Raw genomic sequence first — 26,488 nt, 5'->3', positions numbered from 1 at the left:
GATGATGAAATGGTAAATAATATCTCAGAATCAGATAAGAACAGGGGACTCCCCCTGATTTAAATCATCATATTTCTCAGAAGTTCTTACCAGACCTTCCTTGTGTGGTAGTTGGTTTGCACCTTAGTTGTTATCCTGCATAGCTTTAGTTCTCATAAATCATTAAGATATTAATCTTTGCAGTGTATTTAAGAGTTTTTTATATGTGTTTTCATTAGAGCTTTTTTAGTTCTCCCCCTTTTTGTCAGACTCAAAAAGACATAGAATTTAAGGCAAGAAATGGATATTCATATATCAGAGAAAAAATGGTACAAATAGGCAGCAAGGAAAGCATTAATTAGCAAGTATAAGAAAAACATCAGAAGAAAACAACAAGCAAAGAGCCTAAGTGCCTAAGGGTTTGGAGGCAGAGGCATCCTTTGGAGCAGTTGAGTCAGCAGGTTCTGAATGTTTTTATTGACAGAGTCATGGTGATCCAACCTTGATCTTACAATTCGTTGTTCCTTTTGCAGTTCCTCCAGAATTTTCAAGACTAGAGGGGAGAAGCCATAGTTAGATTTCTCCCCCTGAGTCAGAGCATCAGCATTTGCCTTTGCAGCTTCCTCTGCATCAGTGTGTGCTGCCTCTTCAGCTTCGGCTTTTGCTTTTTCCTCAGCCTCAGCAGCAGCCGCAGTAGCAGCAGCTTCAGCATAAGCCTTCTCTTCAGCATCTCTGATTCGTTTCTCTTCTTCCAAGAGAGCTTTCTCTTCTGCTTCCTTCTTGGCCTTTTCCTCATCTTCTCTGACCAAGCGAGCCTGTAGCCTTATTCTAGCATCTCTGATAAAGTCGTTGCGGACTTGTTCAGAGAGGCCTTTCAGTTTGAAGGCTTCAGAGGGCATCCATCTGATCACTCTATTCTAGTGGATCCTCACTGTAGAGGGATCATCACTGATGCTAGAGTTGACAGACAGAGACTTGATCTTCTCCACTGAAGACTCTGCAAATAAAGTTATTGCTTCTTCTAATATGGGGGAAGGTAGTTTATGGTTCAGGGTTAGAGGATGAGGAGGATGGTGGAGTTGGATTGGTGTCGGCGGGATTTTGAGTAGGAGTGATGATGGCTTCGGAGGTTGGTAGCGGGGGAATATCGGAGGGAGGTGGTGTTGTTTGTTCAGGTGGTGGACTAGGTTGATGTTCAGAGGGTGAAGGTGATGGTTGTTCAGGAGGTGGTGTTTGTGGTTGTTCATATGGTGGATTTGTTTGTTGTTCAGGGGGTGGTGTTTGAGGTTGATCAGATGGAGGTGTGTTTTGTTGTTCAGAGGGTGGAGAGGTGACTTCTTGTTCAGGTTGTGGTGGTTGTTATGAGGCCAAAACACATGCCTAAAGTTGAGCTAGTGTGAGGGATATGGGGTCAGAGGGTTCGTTGTCTAATGAGAGAATGTAGTATGGTAGGGATGAAGGTGTGGAAGATGATGGTGAGGTGGTTTCTTTCAGCATTTTTGCTTCAGAAACGGGTAGGGTAGTGGTTGCGAGATTAAATTTTAGAGATGGTGGGTTAGAGGGTCTGGTGGTGGAGGGTGGTGTTTCTGATGGGGTGTATATGGGAGTGGTTTGGGGAAGAGACGAAGCAATAGGCTTTAATTTAACAGAGCGAGAGGGAGACAGAGACTTACTTGGAGAATCAGCCAAAGGGACAGGAGGTCTTGACCCAGAAGTTTCTCCCAACTTTGCCTTCTTTGCCTTCTTGGACTTCCCATATGGCTCCCGTTGTCTCTTCATGAAATTGGGTGGTCGCTCAGGTAGCTAGTCCATAGAGAACTCATAAATATCCATCCTTTGGCTTGCAAGGTCTTTCAGATAGTGAGCCACCACTTCTGGAAGGTCAATCTTGGAGAAAAGGTAGAGACCGTTGGGAATCTTCCTCTGATCCTTGAGTGCTTCCCAGGAAGTGTCTAGAGTTGCTTTACCTCTGTCTTGCTCAATCACCCCCATACTTTTCAGATTTCGAGCATTCAGAGGTCTCCAATGTCAACAGTGACATCCTCCATCAGATTGTGGCGGATCAGGTGATCCACCAACCCACTCTCAATCAGAATATCAGAGATGAATCTTCCCAGAGGAAGGTAGGTTCTGAGCTTCATATTGTTTCTAGTATCTTTGGCAGAATCTCTGAGATACTTGAAGAGCAGCGCTGGTAAATTCAGTTTCAGCCCTTTGTGAATGCAGTAGAGGATGCACTTCTGATCCATGTTGATGTAGTCATAAGAGTTTGATACAGGGCGGTGATGGATGGTGCCCAGGATGATCTTCATCCAGACACGGAGATTCTTGATGAAGTTCTTTGTTCTTGGAGAGTTTTCCATCAGCGTTCTGTTCAAAGATGGTGGGGGCTATTTCCTGGGACAAGTACTTTGCCCTAGGATTGATGTTGTAGATTCTTCTTCCCCCCGTCTTTTCCATGTTTATAAGGGAGGCTATTAACTTCTCAATGATGACTATTTTGACTCCCAGAACGTGAGAGGCGATATAGTGATCATCTGAGTCTGCGAAGTGATAACACTGAAATTTACCATATTTTCGACTCCGATTTCACATGCATTCCAGTTGTTTTATTGTTATTTTGTTATGTTATTACTATGTTTTTCTTTGTTTTCAGGTTTTTACTTTAATCGGAGCCCCGGTCGAGAAAAGGAGCGAAAAAGAACTAAAAACCCTAAAATTCAGCATTTTGTACTTGTGGTTGGCGCCATATACCCTGCCATGACGTGTCCAAGCTCAAACTCCCTCAACTGCCACGTTCCCCACTACTTCCACTAAGGCGCCTCAGATTGGCCTTGTGGCGGGCGCCACAAGAGGAAAAGTTTTCCCTCCCATTTTCAAGTTGAAGGGCATCCTTGTCATTTCCATCTTTTTACTTGCTTATAAATAGAAACTCAAAATCACTTTTTCAATCATCCAAACTTAGAGCAGAGGAAGATCCAAACTTAGAGCAGAGGCAAACTCAGAGCAACTTTGTTTCACTTAGGCATATATTCAGTATTTTAAAGTGGTAATCGCTTCGCATTGGAGTGTTACCACAATTGTGTAATCAAGTCTGTGATCGAGTCTGTAATCGAGTTTGGAGCACTTTGGAAGGAAGTTAATCCTGCCGCCATTTTCATTTCCGCTTTGCAATTTATTCAACCCTCCGATTGGAGCAGGTTTTTATTACTTGTCTTTATCTTATTTATTTTCCCGCACTCGCTTTACTTTTATTTATTTCCTCGCACTCGCTTTACTTTTATTTATTTCCTCGCACTCGCTTTACTTTTATTTATTTCCTCGCACTCGCTTTACTTTTATTTATTTCCTCGCACTCACTTTAAATTATTTATTTTCTCACACTCGCTTTACTTTATTTATTTCCCGCACTCGCACTACTTTTATTTAAATTAATGCACTTTTACTTTACCATGTCTAACTAAATTTATAAGGTTAGAATGTTAAGGATCTTAATTGAATCGATAATCCGTACAATTGTTCGTAGAAGCACTTAAGGGCTATTTTAACTTTCAACTTAAGTTTTCCCGCACTTCAATTCCGTTGGGTAAGATCGAAAGCCGTCCAACGCCTATCTAAACTTAATTGTTTCTAACTATTTCAAAAACAGCGAAAGCGCTTTGTTTAGTTCATTAGGAGATTTTAACTTATGAAGAAAAGAGATTTTAAAACTATTTTCGGACGCGTTTATAAGTTCAGAGTCTGGTTCATAAGAACCTCTTTTGGTTAAGAAATCCAGGTTATAATACTTTTCAACTTAGTCAAGATACTATATTTCTTAAAAATAGGTTTACTACTCTAACGCAATGCGCGCCTTTTTATAAGTGACAATAAGAGGGTTTGATTAGGGTGTACAACTCGGTTCTGAATACGCGAAAGTGACAGTTCGCGTTAAATTAGTTCTTTTCAAAGTAGGAAACGTTGCCCATAAGTAGTTCTATCAACAAGTACTTGGATTATTAATTGATTATGTGAATTACATTCGACCCTGTCTTTATTAATTAAACTTTATTCAATACTTTACTTTTTATTGCACACTCTAAAAACACGTATTTTGATTGCCTTTGATAAACATCATAACAATAGATAACGATAGATTGACACTTGGTCTATGTGGATTCGACAATCTTTTATATTACTCTGACGCATTCGTATACTTGCGAAAAGCACGCATCAAGTTTTTGGCGCCGTTGCCGGGGACCAATTTCGTCAAATTTCATTTTCCTGTTGTTATCGTTTAGACTTAGGCTATTTCTCGCCGGTCAATGCGAAGAACTCACAGCACCGGAAGTTTAAGCTTAGTATATCCTCTGGCGGAACCTGAACATTACGCTCGCGCATGTTTATTCTTTCATAGAATTAAGAGAGCTATGGCCGAAGATCAAAACCAAAGACCTCTTAAAGATTTCGCTCAACCATCAAATGAAGAACCCAGTTCTATTATAGTAAACCCAACCATCCCAGCTAATAATTTTGAACTTAAACCATCCTTGTTGCAACTAGTGCAACAGAGACAATTCACATGTCTCGCTACTGAGAACCCAAACCAACATTTAAAAATATTTCTTCGATTACCAAACACTTTTAAAACCAATAGAGCTTCTCCTGAGGCAATACGTTTAAGATTATTCCCTTTTTCCCTCAGAGATAAAGCCCTATCATGGTTAGATTCCCTTCCACCCAATTCCATTACGACTTGGGATAATCTTAGAAGAGTTTTTCTTGTTAGATACTTTCCCCCGAGTAAGACCGCTGTTCTTCAAAACCATATAACTAAATTTACCCAAAACCAATGAGAATCGTTGTTCGAAGCTTGGGAGAGATATAAAGAGTTGTTACGAGCATGCCCACATCATGGTTTAGAAAATTGGTTAATCATTCAAACCTTCTATAATGGACATCACTATAACACGAAGATGACCATCGACGCTGCCGCAGGCGGTGCTCTGATGAACAAACCTTATCCTGAAGCTAGTGCCCTCATCGAAGATATGGCTCAAAACCATCAATCATGGGGAGTCGAACGAGCGATAGTTGAGAAGAAGGAAGTCCAAGGAGGAGTGCATGAACTAAGCTCTATAGACATGATGCAAGCGAAAATGGACGCATTAGCCCTTAAGGTCGAGCATATATGCATAAACCCGAATACTGTAGTCGCAGTTTCGTCGGATTGTAAGATATGTGGAACCAAAGGACGCCAATCTGCAGAATGCAGTCTATTAAATGAAACCCACTCTGAGCAAGTGAACTACACCCAAGAGAACCCATACTCAAATACCTATAACCCTGGATGGAGGAATCACCCGAACTTCTCCTATATAAATAACAACCCTATCCAAAAAAATGCACCCCCGAGACCTAGTTATCAAGCCCTAAGATCAAATCAACCTATGCAACCTGTACCACCAAAGCCGAGCCTTGAAAAAATTATGGAAAATTTTATCACCGCTCAAACCCAACAAAATAAGGAGTTCATGAACCAGAACATTCATGTTAACGAATTGATTACTCAGTTAGGAACCAAGATTGACCAAATAGTTACTCATACTAAGATGCTTGAAACCCAGATCTCTCAGGTAGCTTTAAACCAAGCCCCTCAGACTACACCTGGAGGACAACTCCCTGGACAACCTCAACAAAATCCGAGAGGACAAGCCAATGCCATTACCCTACGAAGTGGGAACGCTTATGATGAGCCACCAAACCCTAGATTGAGTGAACCCGAAACTTCTAAGGAATGTACCAAACCCCCGGACGAAGTAAAGGAACCAGAGGAACCTGAAAACCAGGAAGGTCGAGAAAAAGGAGAAGAACCTAAAGATAAAACTTACGTACCACCCCCGCCATATAAACCACCTATACCATATCCGCAAAGACTCAAACAAACCCAGATCAATAAACAGTATCAAAAATTTATTAAAGTTATAGAAAAACCACATGTAGAAATCCCTTTCACAGAAGCCATCACCCAAATACCTTCTTATGCAAAGTTTCTCAAAGACATCCTTACCAACAAACGTAGACTTGACGATCCGAAGCCTTTGGAATGTAATGCTATTTCCGAGGACAAATTAGCAAAGAAAGATAAAGATCCTGGAAATTTCTCCATTCCTTGCCTTTTGGGTAATCATGTCATCGAAAAAGCTTTTCTAGACCTAGGATCTAGTGTGAGCTTAATGCCTTTAGCGGTTTGTGAGAGGTTAAACTTAGGAGAATTACAGCCCACTAAGATGTCACTTCAGTTAGCCGATAGATCTGTTAAGTATTCGATAGGCATTTTAGAAGATGTCCCTGTTAGGATAGGTCAGTTATTTATCCCTACTGATTTTGTTGTCATGGACATCAAAGAGGACAATGATATACCAATCCTTCTAGGTAGACCATTCTTATCGACTGCATGAGCCATAATAGATGTCAAGAAAGGAAAGTTGACATTTGAGGTAGGTGACGAGAAAATAGAATTTATACTTTCAAAATTTCTTATGGCACCTGTGATGGGAGACGCGTGTTATGCCTTAGATATCATTGATGAATGTGTTAGAGAACTAGAACAAGAAGAAATTATAAAAACAATTAAGTTACCATCAACTCTCATAAGGGAAGATGATGACTCTAAGAAACCCTACATCGATGATAACCTTTACGAATGTTTATCCCTTACCCCAGATCCTATGCCATGCCCTAAGAAACCAACCTTAGAACTTAAGGAACTGCCTAAGAACCTGAGATATGAGTTCCTCGATGAAAAGATGAATCGTCCAGTTATAGTCAGTGCTACCTTGAGCCAAGAGGAAACAAACCAACTTTTAGACGTTTTACAAAGATACCCCTCAGCCTTAGGATATAATATCTCTTACCTGAAAGGTATAAGCCCATCCGTATGCATGCATCGAATTTCGCTCGAAGAAGATTCAAAACCCTCCAGGGAACATCAGAGAAGAATAAACCCTATAATGAGTGATGTTGTTAAAAAGGAAGTTCTTAAGTTACTTGAGGCAGGTATAATCTATCAGATCTCGGATTGTAAGTGGGTAAGCCCTGTGCATGTAGTACCTAAAAAGGGAGGCATCACAGTCCTGCAAAACGATAAAGTCAAACATGTAGCAAAATGTTTAGAAGGAGGATGGCGGATGTGTATAGATTATAGAAAAGTAAATAAAGCAACCAGGAAGGATCATTTCCCCTACCATTTATAGACCAGATGTTGGAGCGTCTAGCCAGACACTCTTACTTCTGCTATCTAGATGGATACTCTGGATTCTTCCAAATACCTATCCACCCCGAAGATCAAGAAAAAACTACCTTTACATGCCCTTATGGAACTTTTGCCTACAGACGAATGCCATTCGGCCTCTGTAATGCCCCAGCTACTTTCCAACGCTGCATGATGTCAATCTTTGCAGATTACCTAGATGGTATCATGGAAGTGTTTATGGATGATTTCTCGGTTTGCGGATTTGATTTCCACAATTGTCTTGCTAACCTTGAGAAAATCTTGGAGAGATGCGTGGAGGTGAACCTCGTGCTAAACTGGGAAAAGTGTCATTTCATGGTGACCGAAGGAATAATTTTAGGACATATAGTTTCTGAAAAAGGTATAGAGGTAGATAGAGCTAAAATAGAAGTTATAGAAAACCTAAAACCACCAAAAACCATCAGAGAAGTCCGAAGCTTTCTTGGACATGCTGGATTCTACCGGCGTTTTATTAAGGACTTCTCCAAAATAACTAAACCTTTAACTGGACTTTTAATGAAAGATGCTGAATTCATTTTTGATGAAAAATGTAATGACGCATTTAATCTTTTAAAGAAAGCGTTAATCTCAGTACCCATTATGAAACCACCTGATTGGTCAGAACCTTTTGAGATAATGTGCGATGCTAGTGATTATGCAGTTAGAGCCGTTTTAGGACAAAGGAAAGATACAAAATTACATGCCATTTATTATGCCAGTAGAACCCTAGATGTTGCCCAACTTAACTATGCAACAACTGAAAAAGAATTACTCGCTGTAGTTTTCGCTATAGACAAATTTAGATCTTATCTAGTAGGAGCAAAAATTATAGTTTACACCGATCATGTTGCCATTCGTTACCTATTAAGTAAAAAAGATGCCAAGCCCAGGTTACTCCGATGGATTCTATTACTACAAGAGTTTGATTTAGACATAAGAGATAAAAAAAAGGCACTGAAAATGTAGTAGCCGATCACCTTTCTAGGCTAGAACATCTAAAACTTGAACTAGTACCCATAAATGATGATTTCGCCTATGATAGACTGATAGCTAGAGTAGAAACCATTGAAGATGATAACCTAAGCCCTCATGAGCATCCTCAAAATTCCTTAGCAATAAATAACATACCCTGGTATGCAGACTTCGTTAATTACCAAGCTGCCGATATAGTACCCCCTGATCTTGACTACCACCGCAAAAAGAAATTCTTCCACGATGTGAGAAACTTCTATTGGGACGAACCACTCCTTTTCAAAAGGGGTAAAGATGGCATTTTTCTCCGTTGCGTTCCGGAAGAAGAGGTAAATAATATTATCAATCATTGTCATTCTGCACCTTATGGTGGACATGCGAGCACCTCTAAGACATACGCCAAAATTCTTCAAGCTGGCCTATTCTGGCCTACCATGTGACGTGATGTCTATGCTTGCATTGTCAAATGTGATAGATTCCAACGCACTGGAAACATTTCAAGGCGTGATGAAATGCCTCTAAGAAACATTCAGGAAGTAGAACTCTTTGACGTATGGGGTATAGATTTCATGGGACCTTTCCCACCATCCTTAGGAAATAGGTACATCTTAGTAGCTGTAGACTATGTGTCTAAGTGGATTGAAGCTATAGCTGCACCCACAAACGACACTAAGGTAGTAATCAAACTATTTAAAAACTATATATTCCCTAGATTTGGAACACCACGTTTAGTCATAAGCGATGGAGGATCACACTTTATATCGAGAATATTTGACAAACTTTTAAGAAAATATGGAGTTAGGCATAAAGTAGCAACACCATACCACCCACAGACTAGTGGCCAAGTAGAAGTGTCCAATAGGGAGATAAAACAAATCCTAGAGAAAACTGTTTCTATTTCTAAGAGAGATTGGTCTCAAAAGCTTCAAGAAGCATTATGGGCCTATAGAACCGCTTTCAAAACCCCTATAGGAAATACTCCTTACCAATTAGTCTATGGAAAATCTTGTCACTTACCGTTCGAATTGGAACATAAGGCCTATTGGGCCATTAAAACTTTGAATTTGGACTACCTAGCCGCTGGAGAAAAGCGTACCCTAGACATTCATAAACTAGAAGAACTTAGGCAATCGGCCTACGAGAATGCAAAAATATATAAAGAGAGGACAAAAGTCTATCACGATAAAAGAATAGTAAAGAAAAACTTCAAAGTAGGCGATCCTGTTCTCCTTTTCAATTCTAGGTTAAGACACTTCCCGGGAAAGCTACGTTCAAGATGGACTGGTCCTTTCGAAGTATCCAAGATTCTGAGATCTGGAGCCGTAGAAATCAAGAACGAAACCTGTAGTCCATTCATTGTAAATGGACAAAGACTGAAGCTCTACGAAGGAGGAGACATTCCAGCATACTACTCAAGCCACACTCTGATCGATCCACTGATTCCTAAAACTACAGGTGTATAAATTCTGATCGTCAAGCTAATGACGTTAAACAAGCGCTGCGTGGGAGGAAACCCATGGTTTTTCATTTTACTTTTTCGCATTTATTTTATTTTATTTTATTTTATCATATTTTCACCTAACATACCTGATGAGGCGGGATATGACACTGATGATGAATATGATCGGAGAGAGAGATCTCTCGTACCCCATGTGTCCCCCCATCATCCTTCACCATCACACACCGCACCATCTTCTTCTTCTACAGGTACAACTCCTGGCTTTTATATTATGGAGGAGATGTGGCGTGACCACATGGCTAGAGAGCAAAGGCGTGACGACCTACTCTCTACCATCCAACAACAACTGGCGAATAAAATGAGCTTCATGCAAGAATCGCAGCGGAGGACAGACAAGTCATATGACACTATTCTACAGTCCCTGCAAACGATTATATATACGCAAGACCGTCAGCAACAATACCACCAGCGACACATGGAACTCATCGAAGCCACTCAAGGTTCCATTTTGGGTAACCTTCGAGAGGTGAGGACCGCTCAGGATGCCCTGCAGGCGAGGATGGATCAGAGAGATCATCGTCATACCTGATCCCGTCGTCCACCTCAGGATGGCAAAGGCACCAGTGGTCAGCAATAGGTTGTCAGGTAACTCTTCCCTTATCTTATTTCAAAACATTGGGGACAATGTTCGATTTAAGTGTGGGAGGAGACTCTATCGTCTTTTCTTTATTACCTTTCTCGTCTTTCCTTTATCGCTTTTCTTTGCTGTTTTTAGATAGCTTGTTTATTTTTATTTCCTTTTAGTTGTTTATTTTTCTTTTTAGTATAATGCATGAGTCTGATGAGTCACCAAATATAGTATATCTTTAGTACAATATAATCTCCCCATACCTTTAGCCCCACCGATTTTTTTTTGCAAAAGAAAACAGTGTTATTCCGAAAGTTTTCGGGTTCTAAAGACAGGTTTCGAGTAAGGATGCGGTATAGGTGACCCAGTAAAACAAAAAAAAAAGCAAAAAAGGAAACTCCGATATAGGTGACCCTCACAAAGTCATTTAAACCAAAAAAATTGTAAAATTTTTCTACAAAAAGAAAAAGAAAAACTTACCCGCTGTTAGTTGGCTCAGAGGCATCTGGCGCTGAACTCGGTAGGACGGATTACGATCCGATCCCCCACAACTACAGTCGGGTCAAATAAAAGGGTTTACACAGATTTATGTGCCAGAAACCCCATGTTTAGGTCATAATCACTAACAGGTCACTCTACTATGAAGCATGTACGGATAACAGGTTTAATGTGATTGCGCCTGAATGAAAAGGACACAAAAAGAGATGAAGAGGCAGGCCTAGGTATTGTGGGATAATATGGGTTGGTTAATATAGGAATGAAGTTTATGTCCGTATTTGCGGATTAGCGTCGTCATGATACCCTTAGTTCACTCAGTTGGTACCTATCACTGCATCCCGACTTGAACTTAGAATTTTTACCTGAAGCACTCGTTTACACCAGTTTTTCTTTTATGAGCTTTTTAATGTCTTGCTTGAGGACAAGCAAAGGTTTAAGTGTGGGAGAGTTTGGTAACACTGAAATTTACCATATTTTCGACTCCGATTTCACATGCATTCCAGTTGTTTTATTGTTATTTTGTTATGTTATTACTATGTTTTTCTTTGTTTTCAGGTTTTTACTTTAATCGGAGCCCCGATCGAGAAAAGGAGCGAAAAAGAGCTAAAAACCCTAAAATTCAGCATTTTGTACTTGTGGCTTCCACCATGGCTGGCGCCATATACCCTGCCATGACGTGTCCAAGCTCAAACTCCCTCAACTGCCACGTTCCCCACTACTTCCACTAAGGCGCCTCAGATTGGCCTTGTGGCGGGCGCCATGGCCTTGTGGCGGGCGCCATGGCCTTGTGGCGGGCGCCACAAGAGGAAAAGTTTTCCCTCCCATTTTCAAGTTGAAGGGCATCCTTGTCATTTCCATCTTTTTACTTGCTTATAAATAGAAACTCGAAATCACTTTTTCAATCATCCAAACTTAGAGCAGAGGAAGATCCAAACTTAGAGCAGAGGCAAACTCAGAGCAACTTTGTTTCACTTAGGCATATATTCAGTATTTTAAAGTGGTATTCGCTTCGCATTGGAGTGTTACCACAATTGTGTAATCAAGTCTGTGATCGAGTCTGTAATCGAGTTTGGAGCACTTTGGAAGGAAGTTAATCATGCCGCCATTTTCATTTCCGCTTTACAATTTATTCAACCCTCCGATTGGAGCAGGTTTTTATTACTTGTCTTTATCTTATTTATTTTCCCGCACTCGCTTTACTTTTATTTATTTCCTCGCAGTCGCTTTACTTTTATTTATTTCCTCGCACTCGCTTTACTTTTATTTATTTCCTCGCACTCGCTTTAAATTATTTATTTTCTCGCACTCGCTTTACTTTATTTATTTCTTGCACTCGCACTACTTTTATTTAAATTAATGCGCTTTTACTTTACCATGTCTAACTAAATTTATAAGGTTAGAATGTAAGGATCGTAATTGAACCGATAATCCGTACAATTTTTCGTAGAAGCACTTAAGGGCTATTTTAACTTTCAACTTAAGTTTTCCCGCACTTCAATTCCGTTGGGTAATATCGAAAGTCGTCCAACGTCTATCTAAACTTAATTGTTTCTAACTATTTCAAAAACAGCGAAAGAGCTTTATTTAGTTCATTAGGATATTTTGACTTAAGAAGAAAAGAGATTTTAAAACTATTTTCGGACGCGTTTATAAGTTCAGAGTCTGGTTCATAAGAACCTCTTTTGGTTAAGAAATCCAGGTTATAATACTTTTCAACTTAGTTAAGATACTATATTTCTTAAAAATAGGTTTACTACTCTAACGCAATGCGCGCCTTTTTATAAGCGACGGTTCCCGTTAAATTAGTTCTTTTCAAAGTAGGAAACTTTGCCCATAAGTAGTTCTATCAGCAAGTACTTGGATTATTAATTGATTATGTGAATTACATTCGACCCTGTCTTTATTAATTAAAATTTATTCAATACTTTACTTTTCATTGCACACTCTAAAAACACCTATTTTGATTGCCTTTGATAAGCACCATAACAATAGATAACGATAGATTGACACTTGGTCTCTGTGGATTCGACAATCTTTTGTATTACTCTGACGCGTTCGTATACTTGCGAAAAGCACGCATCACGAAGCGCCATAACTCCTTTACACGATAGGTGTACACAAGACCGTAGAGTCTCTAAAAGTAGGTTTCCCACCCTTGCATTCTTAACTCCTTAATGAGGTCTATGTTATTTCTCTTCATATTATCGAAATCTACCAGTGATTCGCACAGTACCTCAAGCTTCTCAAATGGCGTGGCAAGATGAATGTAAGGTTCACGGTCAAGAATGTGTGGTTCTCTGTAGATTGGGGTTGAAACGACACCAGTAGTTGCATCTGTTTGTTGATTAGAAATGGATGTTTGATCAGTTGATTCGATCTGTTGAGAGTAGTTGTAGACGGATTGTTGTTGAGCATCCATGTAGAAATTGTTGAAAAAGGTTTAAGGATGAAGAACTTTGCTTGAATATGATGAAGAACTTGATGAAGATGATGAACTGAGAGAGAGAGGGGTTTGTGTAGGGCGTGAGTGTAAAAGTGTGAGATTGTGATGAGTGAAAAGTACAAATACCCAAAGAAATGCATGCAAAATGACAACGTTAGAGGAAGTTGAGAGGTTATGAAATTTATGATGCATATTATCCAAGTTTACACGCTTAGGGGAGAAATGATTACAGCCCATGATGGAGGTCTAATCCCCAAATCAACACACTGCTTGAGGAGATCTCAAGGGTCTGTCTCTTAATTTCTGCTAGACAACTGTCGAGAAGATCCAAAGTCAGATGCATGATACCCCACATGTTGGTTTATCTGATCTTCAGAAATACCAAAAGATTGGATCCTGAGGATTTCTGATTCAGATAACTCCTAACTGGTAGAAGTATCAGAGTCAGATCCAGATACCAGATGTTTATTTCAGAGCCTTATTTTGCTATTTCAGAGAAGCACATTTGGTTTATTCTGGGAAAATTTCAACTTTTAAATTTTTCAGAATAAAAGAGAATCTGTCTTCAACGAGGGGTTTAGTGAAAATATCAGCCCATTGATGGTATGTATCAATAAACTTTAATGATATTACCCCTTTCTGAACATAGTCTCTAATGAAATAGTATTTTATTTCTATGTGCTTAGCTCTGGAATGCAAGATATGATTCTTACTTAAACATATGGCAACAGTATTATCATAGAAGATATGAACGTTACTCTCAAAGATCAGAAGGTCTTCTAGTTGATTTTTCATCCAAAGCATCTGAGTAGTGCAGAGTGAAGCTGATATATATTCTGCTTCTGTAGTAGATAGGGCGATGGTTGACTGTCTTTTGTTGGCCCGCGATATGAGATTATTTCCCAAGAACTGATAGTTCCCAGATGTACTTTTACGTTCCATTCTGTCCCCTGTATAATTTGCATCGCAATAACCAGAGAGCCTATACTCTGATGTTTTCTCATACATCAGGCTAAGATTAGGGGTTCCTTTCAGATACCTTAGGATTCTTTTAACAGTTGTTAAGTAAGATTCCCTAGGATCTGATTGGAATCTGGCACAAAGACATACACTACAAAGAATATCAGGGCGTGTAGCCGTCAGATAGAGAAGAGAGCCTATCATACCACGATAGAGCTTCTGACAAACCTTCTGACTAGTTTCTTCTTTCTCTAGAATGTAGGTTGGATGCATGGGTGTCTTAGCAGGTTTGCATTCTGCCATTTCGAATTTCTTCAGAGTGTCTTTTATGTACTTACTTTGATATACATAGGTAGCTTCTGAAGCTTGATTAATTTGAATTCCCATAAAGAACTTTAGTTCTTGCATTAAGCTCATTTCAAATTCTGCCTGCATTAGCTCAGAGAAATCTAGACACACAGAGGGGTTAGCTGAACCAAAAATAATATCATCAACATATATCTGGCATATCATGAGATCATTTATAATGTTTTTACAGAAGAGTGTAGAGTCAACCTTTCCTCTAATAAAGTCATGTTCCAGGAGAAAGTTGCTTAGTCTTTCATACCAAGCTCTAGGAGCTTGTTTTAGTCCATACAATGATTCTTTCAGTTTAAAAATGTGTTATGGACATTTAGAATTTTCAAAACCTGGAGGTTGATTGACATACACTTCTTTTGATATATAACCATTAAGGAATGCGCTCTTGACATCCATTTGATATTATTTGATGGAATGATTTACAGAAAAAGAGACAAGTAGGCATATAGATCCTAACCTGGCAACTGGAGCAAAGGTTTCATTGTAGTCAATTCCTTCTTGTTGATTGTAACCTTGTGCCAGCAGTCATGCTTTGTTTCTGACTACTTCTCCTTTTTCGTTCAGTTTGTTTCTGAATACCCATCTTGTTCTAATAATATGAGTTCCTTTAGGCGTTGGAACAAGATCCCAGACATCATTATTTGAGAATTAATTCAGTTCTTTATTGATTTCCAGAACCCAATCATTGTCTTAAAGTGCCTCATCACAAGAAGTAGGCTCGATCAGAGATACTAATCCCAGAGGAGTTTCTTCAGATACTTTGAATGTTGACCTTGTTCTGACAGGTTCATCCTTGTTTCCCAGGATCAAATCTTCAGAGATGTTAGGGCAACTTCTTGATCTTTTCTGGATAGTTGAAACTTCAGTTGTATATGAATTTTGTTTCTCAGTTACTTTTGATGCTTTAGTCTTTTTGTTAGAGCCTGCAAGAGTTATCTCCAAATCTGCAAGTTTCTCAACTAGCTTTAACTTTTCAGGGTCAAGCTTATCATAAAATCTAAAGTGTATTGATTCTTCCACAATTTTGGTTTCTGTGTTGTATACTTTGTAGCCTTTAGATCATTCTGAGTATCCTAACATAATACCTTTTTGTGCTTTTGAATCAAACTTCTTAAGATGTTCTTTAGTGTTGAGAATAAAACATGAGCATCCAAAAGGATGGAAATAAGAAATGTTGGGTTTTCTTCCCTTACACAATTCATAGGGAGTCTTTTCCAAAATAGGTCTTATAGAGATTCTATTCTGAATATAACACGTTGTATTTACTGCTTCATCCACAAAGTGCTTAGCCACATTTGTTTCATTGATCATGGTTCTGGCTATTTCTTTGAGTGTCCTATTCTTCCTTTCTACAACTCCATTTTGTTGTGGAGTTCTAGGGCAAGAGAAATCATGGGATATTCCATTAGAATCAAACAGTTCTTCAAAGAACTTATTTTTGAATTCTCCACCATGATCACTTATGACTCTAATGATTTTAGAGTCAAATTTGTTTTGCACTTTAGAACAGAAGCTTGTGAATACAGAGTGAGACTCACTCTTGTGCTTTAGGAATTTTACCCATGTCCAGTGACTAAAATCATCAACAATGATTAGTCCATACTTCTTTCCATTGACTGACATTGTCTTAACAGGCCCAAAAAGGTCAATGTGAAGAAGTTCCAGAGGCTTAGAGGTGGAAACAACATTTTTCTTTTTAAAAGATATTTTAGAAAATTTTCCTTTCTAACATGTCTCACACAGAGCTTCTGAAGAAAACTTTAGCTTAGGTGGACCTCTGACTAACTCGAGTTTATTTAGCTGAGAAAGTTTTCTCATGCTAATATGGCCCAAGCGTCTATGCCATACCCATTGCTCTTCGTGAACAGACATCAAACATTTTACATTTTGATCTTCTAGATTTGAAAGATTTATTTTGTAAATGTTGTTTTTCCTCTTGCCAGTGAATAGAACTGTTCCATTATTCTGATTAACTGCTTTACATGTTTTTTATTGAAGATTACATCATAACCGTTATCACTTAATTGGCTTATTGATAACAGGTTATGCATTAATCCTTCTACATAGAGAACATCAGATATAGAGGAAAGAGTTCCATTACCAATAATTCTGGAGCCTCTGATTCTTCCTTTCTGATTTCCTACAAAACCTACAAAGCCAACATCTTTAAGTTCCAGGCTTTGGAACATATACTTTTATCCCGTCATGTGTCGCGAGTATCCAGAGTCCAGGCACCATGATTGGTGTCTTAACTCTGCTGCATAAGATATCTGCAACATAAACAATCTTATCCTTTGGTACCCAAAATCTTTTGGGTCCTTTGTGATTAGTTTTCCCAGAGTTTCTTAAAACTTTGGGTTTTCTAGCATTATCAAAACGTTGTGCTTGTGCATGTGTGTAGTGATAAGAAAAAGGATATTTGGGTTTGTCATCTGTGGAATATTTATCTTCACTAGGATCATACCTTATTCCTCTTTTATTATTCTGACTGACTCCACAAATCATGGATGCCATTCTACTTCTTTCTATCCCATTTTTCAGAAACTTTTGAAAATATTTTTCATATTTATATATCATTGTGTTAGAAGTTTGTGGGGCTTGAGACAAAGCTTCTTCAAGTTTTAAACATTGTTTATTTGTGGAGTCTCTTTCTTTTGTCAGGGTTAGATTTTCATCTTTTAGTTCTGAAACTGTCATCTCAAGCTTATCACATTCTTTGATGGTTCCTTCAAGAACCCTTTTTAGAGCCTTAATTTTTTGTTTAAGTTTCTTATATGAGTTTAAAGATTCAGAAAGGCATGATTCAAGGTCAGAGTGAGAAAGATCAGAAAATACCTCTTCAGGATCAAATTCTCCATCTGATGTGTTTCCAGAGGTGGTAGCCATGAATGCAACATTTGCCTGTTCTTCAGAGTCTGATTCAGAGGAATCAGATCCACTGTTCTCCCAGGTGGCCATCAGTCCCTTCTTGGTTTTGAAGGAGCTTTTCTTGAAACTTTCTCTTTTGGAACTTTCTTTCTTCAACTTTGGGCATTCATTTCTGTAATGACCTGTTTCCTTACATTTATAGCATGTTACTTCTTTGTTTGATTTACCTCTGGAAGTTTATTATGAGCGATCTCCCTAGGGTCTTGGTCTTCTGAAGTGATTATTCCTTTTTCTCCAGAGTTGTTTTACTCTTCTGGTCAAAAGGGATAACTCTTCTTCATCATTAGAGTCTTCCTTTTCAGAGTTGTCATTGTCTTCCTCTTCATCTTGGAAGGCTTTGTTCCTTTCTGGTTTGCATCTTTCAGATTTGGAATTTAGTGCTACAAATTTGATCTTCTTTTGAGGCTCATCTTACTCAAGTTCTATCTCATGACTTCTAAGTGTACTAACGAGTTCTTCAAGGCTGATATTGTTCATATCCTTTGACAATTTTAATGTTGTGACCATGGGTCTCCACTTCTTTGGCAAGATTCTGACTATCTTTTTGACATGATCTGCAGTTGTGTAGCCTTTGTCCAGAACCTTGAGTCCTGCAATTAAAGTTTGAAATCTAGAAAACATTACCTCTATAACTTCATTGTCCTCCATCTTGAAGGTTTCGTACTTCTGAATTAGAGCCAGAGCCTTTGTCTCTTTGACTTGAGAATTTCCTTCATGAGTCATCTCAAGGAGTCAAGTATTTCTTTAGTTGTTTCCCTATTGGTGATCTTTTCATATTCATTGTAGGAAATGGCATTCAACAGTATTATTTTGGCTTTGTGATGGTTTTTGAATCCGCGCTTCTGATCAGATGTCATCTTGCTTCTGGAAATGGCAACGCCAGCGTCAAATACATGAGGTATGTAGCCAATAGTAACTATGTCCCACAGATCAGCACCATAGCCCAGAAAGAAACTTTCAATTCTATCTTTCCAGTAATCAAATTTTTCTCCATTAAAGATTGGAAGTTTAACATTGTAACTATCTATTTCATTAGTGTTGGCCATAGTGTTTTTCTCACGCTGGATCTCTCTACACTTTTAAGTGTTTGATTAGAAAATCAATAACAGAGTCGAAGCTCTGATACCAATTGAAGGTAGAGAAAAACAAGAAAGGGGGTTTGAATTGTTTTTGAGAGAATAAATTTTTTAGAAATAATACACACGCAGAAACAAAAGAAATCAACATAGAATTTTATGCTGGTTCGCTTGAAATTCAAAGCTACTCCAGTCCACCCGGCCAAGGTGATTTCTCCTTAAAAAAGGACTTAATCCACTAATCTTGAAAGATTACACAACCAATCGTCTAAGAGAATAAAGATCTCTTAGCCCTCTCAAGTTTACAGACTTCACAAGTCACTTGAGAAATTATCTTAATAATATGCTATGATTATAATAATGAGTAGTGCTTCTAAAATAAGCAGAAATTACACAAGGTAAGAGCAAGAAATATTCCCACATTAGAGCAACAGCTCGTGATAGAATGAATAATGAATAGTGGAAGTATTGTATTCTCGTGTGTTTCAAGTGTCTTCTTTGGGTGGCATTCCATCCTTTATATAGGAGTAGTGAGAAGATTGTTGAGTGATGTTAATGTCGGAATCTTGGGCATTGATGGATGATTAATGTCATTAATCTTTCTGTTCTTTCCAAAGCAATATTTGGAGCGCCATAACATCCTTCCTAAAATAGCTTCTTTCTATAAGAGAGTTTCTTCAAGGTTAAGATTTTTAAACCAAAGGATCCTAATGTCAGAGCCTTCATTAAGCGATTGCAACTTCAGAAGATGCTTGTTGTTGACTGTCTTCAGAGTTTCTCTTTACTTGATTTCATCATAGCGTATGTCTTCAAATTCTAGAGTCATTCTTCCACTTCAGAGTGTCTGACTTCTTTAGTTTAGCTTGCACTTGCGTTTGATCAGAGTCAGAGCTTATGTTTGCGTATCTTCTAAGTGGTGTCTTAGATCTTGATTTTGTATTTGATGAAGTCTATCTGGCTGTTTTGAATAGAGTCTTGGATACTTAGAAATATTTCGTTACGGTACCATTTTTGTTTCATCCTTTGTTATCATCAAAATCTTAGAGATACATTGTAGAACTAAATTTGTTCTTACAGAAGCTGCTTCATATGCCAACGTTACTCGACAAGTGGTTACCCAGTTTATCAAGAAAGAGATAATTTGTCGCTATGGGATACCTAGCAAAATCATCACTGATAATGCCAATAACCTCAATAACAACATAACTATTCACCATATCGGCCCAAGATGAATGGAATTGTGGAAGCATCTAATAAGAATATCAAAAGAATCGTCCAAAAAATGGTCAAGACATACAAGGACTGGAATGAGATGTTGCCCTTTGCTTTGCACGGTTACAGAACCTCAATCCGCACATCTATTGGGGCAACTTCATAGTCGTTGGTATATCGGATGGAGGTTGTCTTACCAATTGAACTCGAGATCCCTTCACTCAGAGTCATCATGGAGGCCGACCTCGATGAAGCTGAATGGGTTCAATCACAGTATGACCAGCTGAATATGATCGAAGAGAAACGTTTGATGGTTGTCTATTATGGTCAGCTGTACCAAAGACGTCTCAAATGAGATTTTGATAAGAAAGTCCTTCCTCGTGAGTACTGTGCATGGGAACTCGTGCTCAAAAGGTATTTTGCTATTCACTCAGATCCACGAGGCAAATGGACTCCAAACTATGAGGGACGTTTCGTCATCAAGAAGGCCTTCTCAAGAGGGTTTCTAATCCTCACAACAATGGATGGGGAAGACTTTCCCTCGCCAGTGAATGCAGACATACTCAAAAAATACTATGCCTAAAAAGAAATTATGAGAGCCCGCTAGATTAATCTTCACAAGATTGATCTAGGCAAAAATGGCTATCCCGATGGACCAAAAAATGAATTATCCATGCAAAAGTTAGGGAACAAATATAGAGCTCTCTAAGTCGAAAACCCGAAAGGGCGACTTAGGCAAAAAGGAGCATCCCGGTGGACGAAAAAAATAAAAAAGTTTAGGCAAAAGTTAGGGATAAAGGCATTGACTATGATCCTTGAGCCTATTACACTACAAGCTAGATATCAGACGGTCAAAGATCAATCCAATCATCATCGGTCGAAGCAAGGTCTCGAGATCCGGATTCTATAATAGACTAAGGCAAATGTTGTAATCAAAGGAAAAAAATAATATACAAAAACATTTCCCATTGCCATTTCATTTATTTTTCAATTTTTGCAACATCCTCATCAAGGGTGTTTGCATCTTTGTACACACCATATGTACAGTTCTATTCATAATCAATAAAATTCAGTTCATTTCGTCGAGTGTTTTTTCTCCTCCTTTATTTTGTATGAAAAATAACTAATTTGTCTTATTCACATAATGCCTTATAATCTTGGAGAATAATAAAAGCTACACTAAAAGGAAACTTTATGTATTACTGTTAAATCCCGATAAACTTGAAAGATATCTGGTGACTCAAAATTGTTTTGTTTGGACACCTGTGACATCCAGTTGACTGCCCCGTTGATTTTTTATGTCTCGGTGTTATCCAGCAGGCAGATGATTCCTTGACAGTATTGTGGATACCTGGATTTCGCAACATTCACCTTCCAATCTTCGATGACGAGTCGGAATTCCCGTCACAATAAAGAACCATATTCCCCATAAATGACCTATGTCTAACCAAACCGAAACAAACATGCACGCATTATGAAAATAAAATATACATCATGAACGACACATATCATACTCCCCACCATGATGCTTTACATACGTTAAAGACCTGTTCAACCACAGTGTGACCACTCAGTCGGGAAAATTCTTGGATACGTTAGTATTTAATCCTCTTCCACCTTGAATACTTGAAAAGCGTCTGCAATTCTCGTATTCAGGTTCAAGAAGATTAAATAGGGGCAACTGTTATACCCCAAAATTTTCCCTCCCCTTTTCTTCACATCTCCATCTAACCATTTGACTAGGATTCATTTGCATGCATTAATAACTCATGCATAAGCATTCTTCATTATCATGGATTTCAAGTGTTTGGCTCGTAGGGTTTTGGTTTGTTTGTACAATGACTGGGAATGCTTGGTTTGGACTTGCACCAAGGCACATAGGCCTACAAGACCTAGGGATGGGGATCATGGAACCTTGGTTTTGTTTGAGAAATATCCGGATTGATTCAAAGACCTGGACCTTAAGTAAGAAAGGTGTGTCTTGATAGGTCACATGGATCGACTTTTCATTCAGTGATGTTGGAAACCCTAATCTCATGTGATCTCTCACTTAGTGTGTCGCACTCAGCATCCTGTACTTGGTCCATTCATTTCGTCTCCGTGATTGTGGTTCCATCATTGGTACTTGAGTCTATTGGTCATAATCCAAATCCTTGATCTCATGACTTTCATCCACCTTCATTCATTCACTTGATCATTGTCATGCCACTATTGCTTTGTCCATAGGGTCACGTTCCCCACTTTCATATGTCTGTTGTAGAGCTTGGGTTTGAGTAGTCAATTCATTTTCATTCAATCAGCCAATTCCATCCATTTTCATCCCTAAAATATTCATTACATACAAAAAAAGGTGCAAAAAGGTGTAATACATTGGAAAAACTCATTTTTGGAAGTTTCAACCCTGTGAGTCGACTCATGACTCGACGCAAAACCTTCGGGCCCGAATAGGTCGAGTCACAAATCGACCTAATTCTGGAAAATCCGGTTGAGTCGACTCATTCAATCCTTGCATCGACTCACCTCTCAGTTTCATTTGAACCAGGTTGCTTCGGGTCCGAACAGGTTGACCCCTAGGTCGACTCAATTCTGGAAAATCCTGATTGAGTCGAGTCATTCACTCCTTGCATCGACTCATTTCCAGTTTTCCTTTGAATTATTTTGCCGTGGGTCCGAACATATCGACTCCCAGGTCGACTCAAGCATGGGAAAAACTCTGTTTGAGTCGACTCATTCCCTACTTGAGTCGACTCATAGCTTGTTTTGCAGGAATTTTTACACTACTGTGAGAATGGGACTTTTGGATCGGAGCATGAACTCCCATCATTGAAGATAGCCAAGGCTTACAGTTCAAAATCGATGCATACCTACATAAATACCAGAAAAAATCGTGAGCACGCGACGACACTTCAAAGTTTGGCACTTCATCAAACTTCAACCAAACACATTGTGAACACATTAAACCTGCGGCAAAACAAGTGCAGCAAAATCCACAAACCCTTGAACCTGCACAAACATAACCAAAATCATAGTATGCACAACATAACCACACAATTGTAAACCTACAGTTGCAAGTCATGATAGTAATATCTTGCACCTAAGCCAACATCAAAGCCTAGTTTCATTCAAGTTTTAACTTGCAATATCCAGTCATAAACAATCATTTGAACATTCCATTAAGTTAAACCAATTAACTAGCTTCTAACTCAGTGAGTTAACCACCTAAACTCACTGAGTTCACCCCAAATAACTCCTAAGCTGGCTCCAAACCTATCAATAACTAACTCCAAGCCACATTAATCCCAAGCCTAATCACTATAAATTTACATCTTCATCATCATTTGAAGCTCCCTACACCTTTTTAAATCATCACCTTCAGTTTTCTACAATCATTTCTGAATCCTCTCCCTCTAACACTCAAAGCTCAATTTCCAAAACTCCATTGAAGCTTCACATTGAAGCTTCAAGAAGAGAGAGCTCAGCCCCATCACACTACAGTATTTTTAAAGAAGAAGAATTGGAAGACAAGATAATCGGAAGGAAGTAAAGGCAATATCTTACCGGTTTATACAAGTGATTCTCCGTCTTCATCTTCTCTGATCAACACTCGCCTGAGCAAGTCTCAACTTCGGAGGTAGGTCCACTTTTCATCATTTCATTGCATGTTGGTTGTTAGGTTGAACCTTGCATCATGTTGTTACAAACTCCCATCATGATGAACTTCAAATCTTGCTCATGGAGGAGTATCTTAGATCTGGGTGTTTAGGGATTCTTGAGGATTTGGTCTCATTATTGAGATTAGGTCAGAAATTAGAGAATTTGGAGAGTGGATTCTTATTCAGGAGATAGAGACGAAGGTGGAGGTGGTTCTGATGTCCATTTCCGGTAGCCTCCGCCACCAGAAGCGATTTCCGGCACGGTGGCCCATAATGGAGCCCTGGCGCCGACAGTCTGAGCTACCATAGAGAAAGAGGCGCGAGCATATTCAAATTTTTGTTGGCTTTTTCCAAGTCAGTCCCCAATCTTTGGCCTTATTTCTGTCCGGGCTTGTCACACTCCAAGCCCTATGTAGTACCCTCTCACTCAAATTTTTCTGCTGCACCCCTTGGATGAAAAGAACTTTATTCAACATTGGGCTTTGGCAACTGAAGCCCATGCAGTTGGACCCTATCCTGCTCCCTTTTTTCCTGCATGCATACAAACTAGATTACACCCCATGTTCTGCACATGCCCATGCTCTTTTCTTTGTTTTGTTAACTAGATAATTTTGATTGTTAGAATTTAGGTTAATTTGACCAATTAGGAGTTAATTAGGAATTTCAAATATTAGGAATATTGTTAGGTTTGAAAAGTAATTTCTCAGAGTATTAACCTTTTTAGATATTTGAACAATTTAGCACCTAATAACATTTTTTGCTATAGAATAGTCTAGATTTTAATTGAGTTTAATTAGAATTTTCATAATTAGAACTTTAGATTCAATAACCATTAAAATTGACAAAAGACCATTTTACCCTTTAAGGATAATTTTGGACATTTCACTCATATAATCACATGCTCCTTTAGGAATATAATTTAACTTAGAATTTTAATCCAAAAGTCTTAACAATAACATCTTCCCTTAGAAGTTTGTACATAGAATTTTAACCGAAATTTTGACTAACCATGACATGATCCCTTAGGATAGCCTAATTCTATTTTAACCATTAGATTAAGTTTTGATCTTAATCCCAAATAATTCAAACCCCACGATTCAAATTGTTCAAAAGCAGTTTTGATTAATTAAATCCTTTGAACTTGTATGATCCCACGGTCTATATTGAGTGACCAAAAGACCCTTGGTCACTTGATAAGATTTTTCCCGTAAATTGTAGAGCTCGAAGCCTCAAGTCAAGATCTTCAATCAAGGCATCCTCAGTCATACCAAGCAGTGGACTATACAAGTGCATCAAAGGTGGTATCTTCCAGATCTTGTTAAATTAAAGTTAGAAGTGTGTGGCATGAGCCTTAAGTAATAGCGAAGGAGTGGGACTGGAGAATTCCTACCCTCATTCTGAGTATCTTTGGGTATGGGACGAATGACCCAGCGCTCATCGTATTCATCTTTATTCATAGACTTTAGCACAATTATAGTCCTATGATTGACAAGTCTCTCTCCCTTCACAAACCAATGCAAAGCAAGGACTACATCAACAACTTGTCAATCATGAATCGAGTTGTACGACACGAGCCTTAAGCAATAGAGAAGGAATGGGACTGGAGAATTCCTACCCCCTATTCTGAATATCTTTGGGTATGGGACGAATGACCCAGTGCTCATTGTATTCACCTTTGTTCATAGACTTTAGTGCAACTCGAATCGAACGATTGATAAGGTCTTCGACACAAGAAACAACAAAGATTATTCTCCCTCCACTTGAAACTTAAGACGAGAATTACATGCCATGAGTCTTAAGTAGTAAAGAAGGAATGGGACTGGAGCTTTCCTTCACTCATTCTGGATATCTTTGGGCGCGATAAATTTGGCTTATTGCTTATCGCATCCACCTTTACTCATAGACTTTAATGTGGTACTTATCCTACAACTATCAAGTCTAATCATTCTCCACTCATGTCATTCAATCGTTCAATCTCATTCTTTTGCCTCCTTAATCATTCTTGCTTTCAGCCCTAGTGGGCTGAACTACGAAAGCTCTGATTTCCTTATTGCACTATAAGGATACGTAGGCAAGAGAACCCAGTTTCTTCTCGAGGAAACCTATTTATTAATCCATCATTATTCATTAATTCTATCAATACCATCCTTTTGAGATCGAATATCACTTCTCCTTGGTTTCCATGTTCATCATTTTAGGACGCCTAATGAATAGTCCACCTTGTGAATCAAGAGTTGTTTGGCTTATACCCAAACATTTAATTCCTTCTGTTTCTGGTTATTACGGTAGTGGGTATGCCTAGTTTCCGCCACATCATAATCAATACCTCTTTCGCTCTTCGGTTTAGAGTTTACTCCTTTATGGATCCAAGATATTATTCTCCTTTGATCTCGAATAGTTTGTACCCCAGCAAGTGATACATTCTCCCTTGTACCTAACAATACTTTCTTGTGGGTCTCATACTTATCCTTTTAGGATGCTTAATAAATAGTCCGCCTTGTGAACCAAGAGTTATTTGTGCTATGCAATCAAACACTTAATTCACTCTTTTTTTCGATCGTTCCACTAGTGTTGTAGGCCCTCACTTGTTGGTTCATACCAGTTTTACTCTTGGGTTCGAAGCCAGTAATTTTGTGAGTTCCCTTGATACCATTCTATTGGTGCAAGTTATAGTTTTCATCACTCTTAATCTCTTTCTTTGTTCTCGTAGTTCTGAACTACGATTGCTCTGACTTTCTCATTGTGCAATGAGAATATGTAGGCGCGAGGATACGAATCCTTGGAGAGCATACTTCTAATTATTCCTCTTCCGCCTTAGGGCACCATTCATATCTTTCATAATCCATTACCTACCTTCGATCATAAACCATTCACTCCAGTGACATATTGTCTCTTTGAAATCAGATACACTTTCTTTGGATACCCATACACATCCTTTTAGGACGCCTAGTGAATAGTCCACGTTTGTGCCTAGAGTTGTTTGGCTTATTGCCAGACATTTAATTTCCTCTTTTTGGCCAATATTCTTGTTTCCCTCAATGGTATGA

The 26,488-nt window shown here is 38.7% G+C and overlaps 1 protein-coding gene and 1 non-coding gene across 2 annotated transcripts; both read right to left on the bottom strand.

The window, feature by feature from the left end:
• Positions 1–1,020: 1,020 nt before the first annotated feature.
• LOC127081848 (extensin-like) lies at positions 1,021–13,228 on the bottom strand. Its single transcript, XM_051022074.1, has 3 exons — positions 13,043–13,228; positions 1,653–1,782; positions 1,021–1,316 (listed from the first exon to the last, which is right to left on the bottom strand). The coding sequence occupies exons 1-3, from the start codon at positions 13,226–13,228 to the stop codon at positions 1,021–1,023; spliced, it is 612 nt and encodes a 203-aa protein (XP_050878031.1).
• On the bottom strand, positions 4,773–4,879 carry LOC127089487 (small nucleolar RNA R71). Its single transcript, XR_007791075.1, has one exon. It is a non-coding gene; the product is annotated as a small nucleolar RNA R71 (small nucleolar RNA).
• Positions 13,229–26,488: the final 13,260 nt, after the last annotated feature.

The sequence above is a fragment of the Lathyrus oleraceus genome, chromosome 5 (genome assembly GCF_024323335.1).
Source record: "Lathyrus oleraceus cultivar Zhongwan6 chromosome 5, CAAS_Psat_ZW6_1.0, whole genome shotgun sequence".
Lineage (NCBI taxonomy): Eukaryota > Viridiplantae > Streptophyta > Magnoliopsida > Fabales > Fabaceae > Lathyrus > Lathyrus oleraceus.
This window is presented reverse-complemented; position numbering and strand designations above follow the sequence as displayed.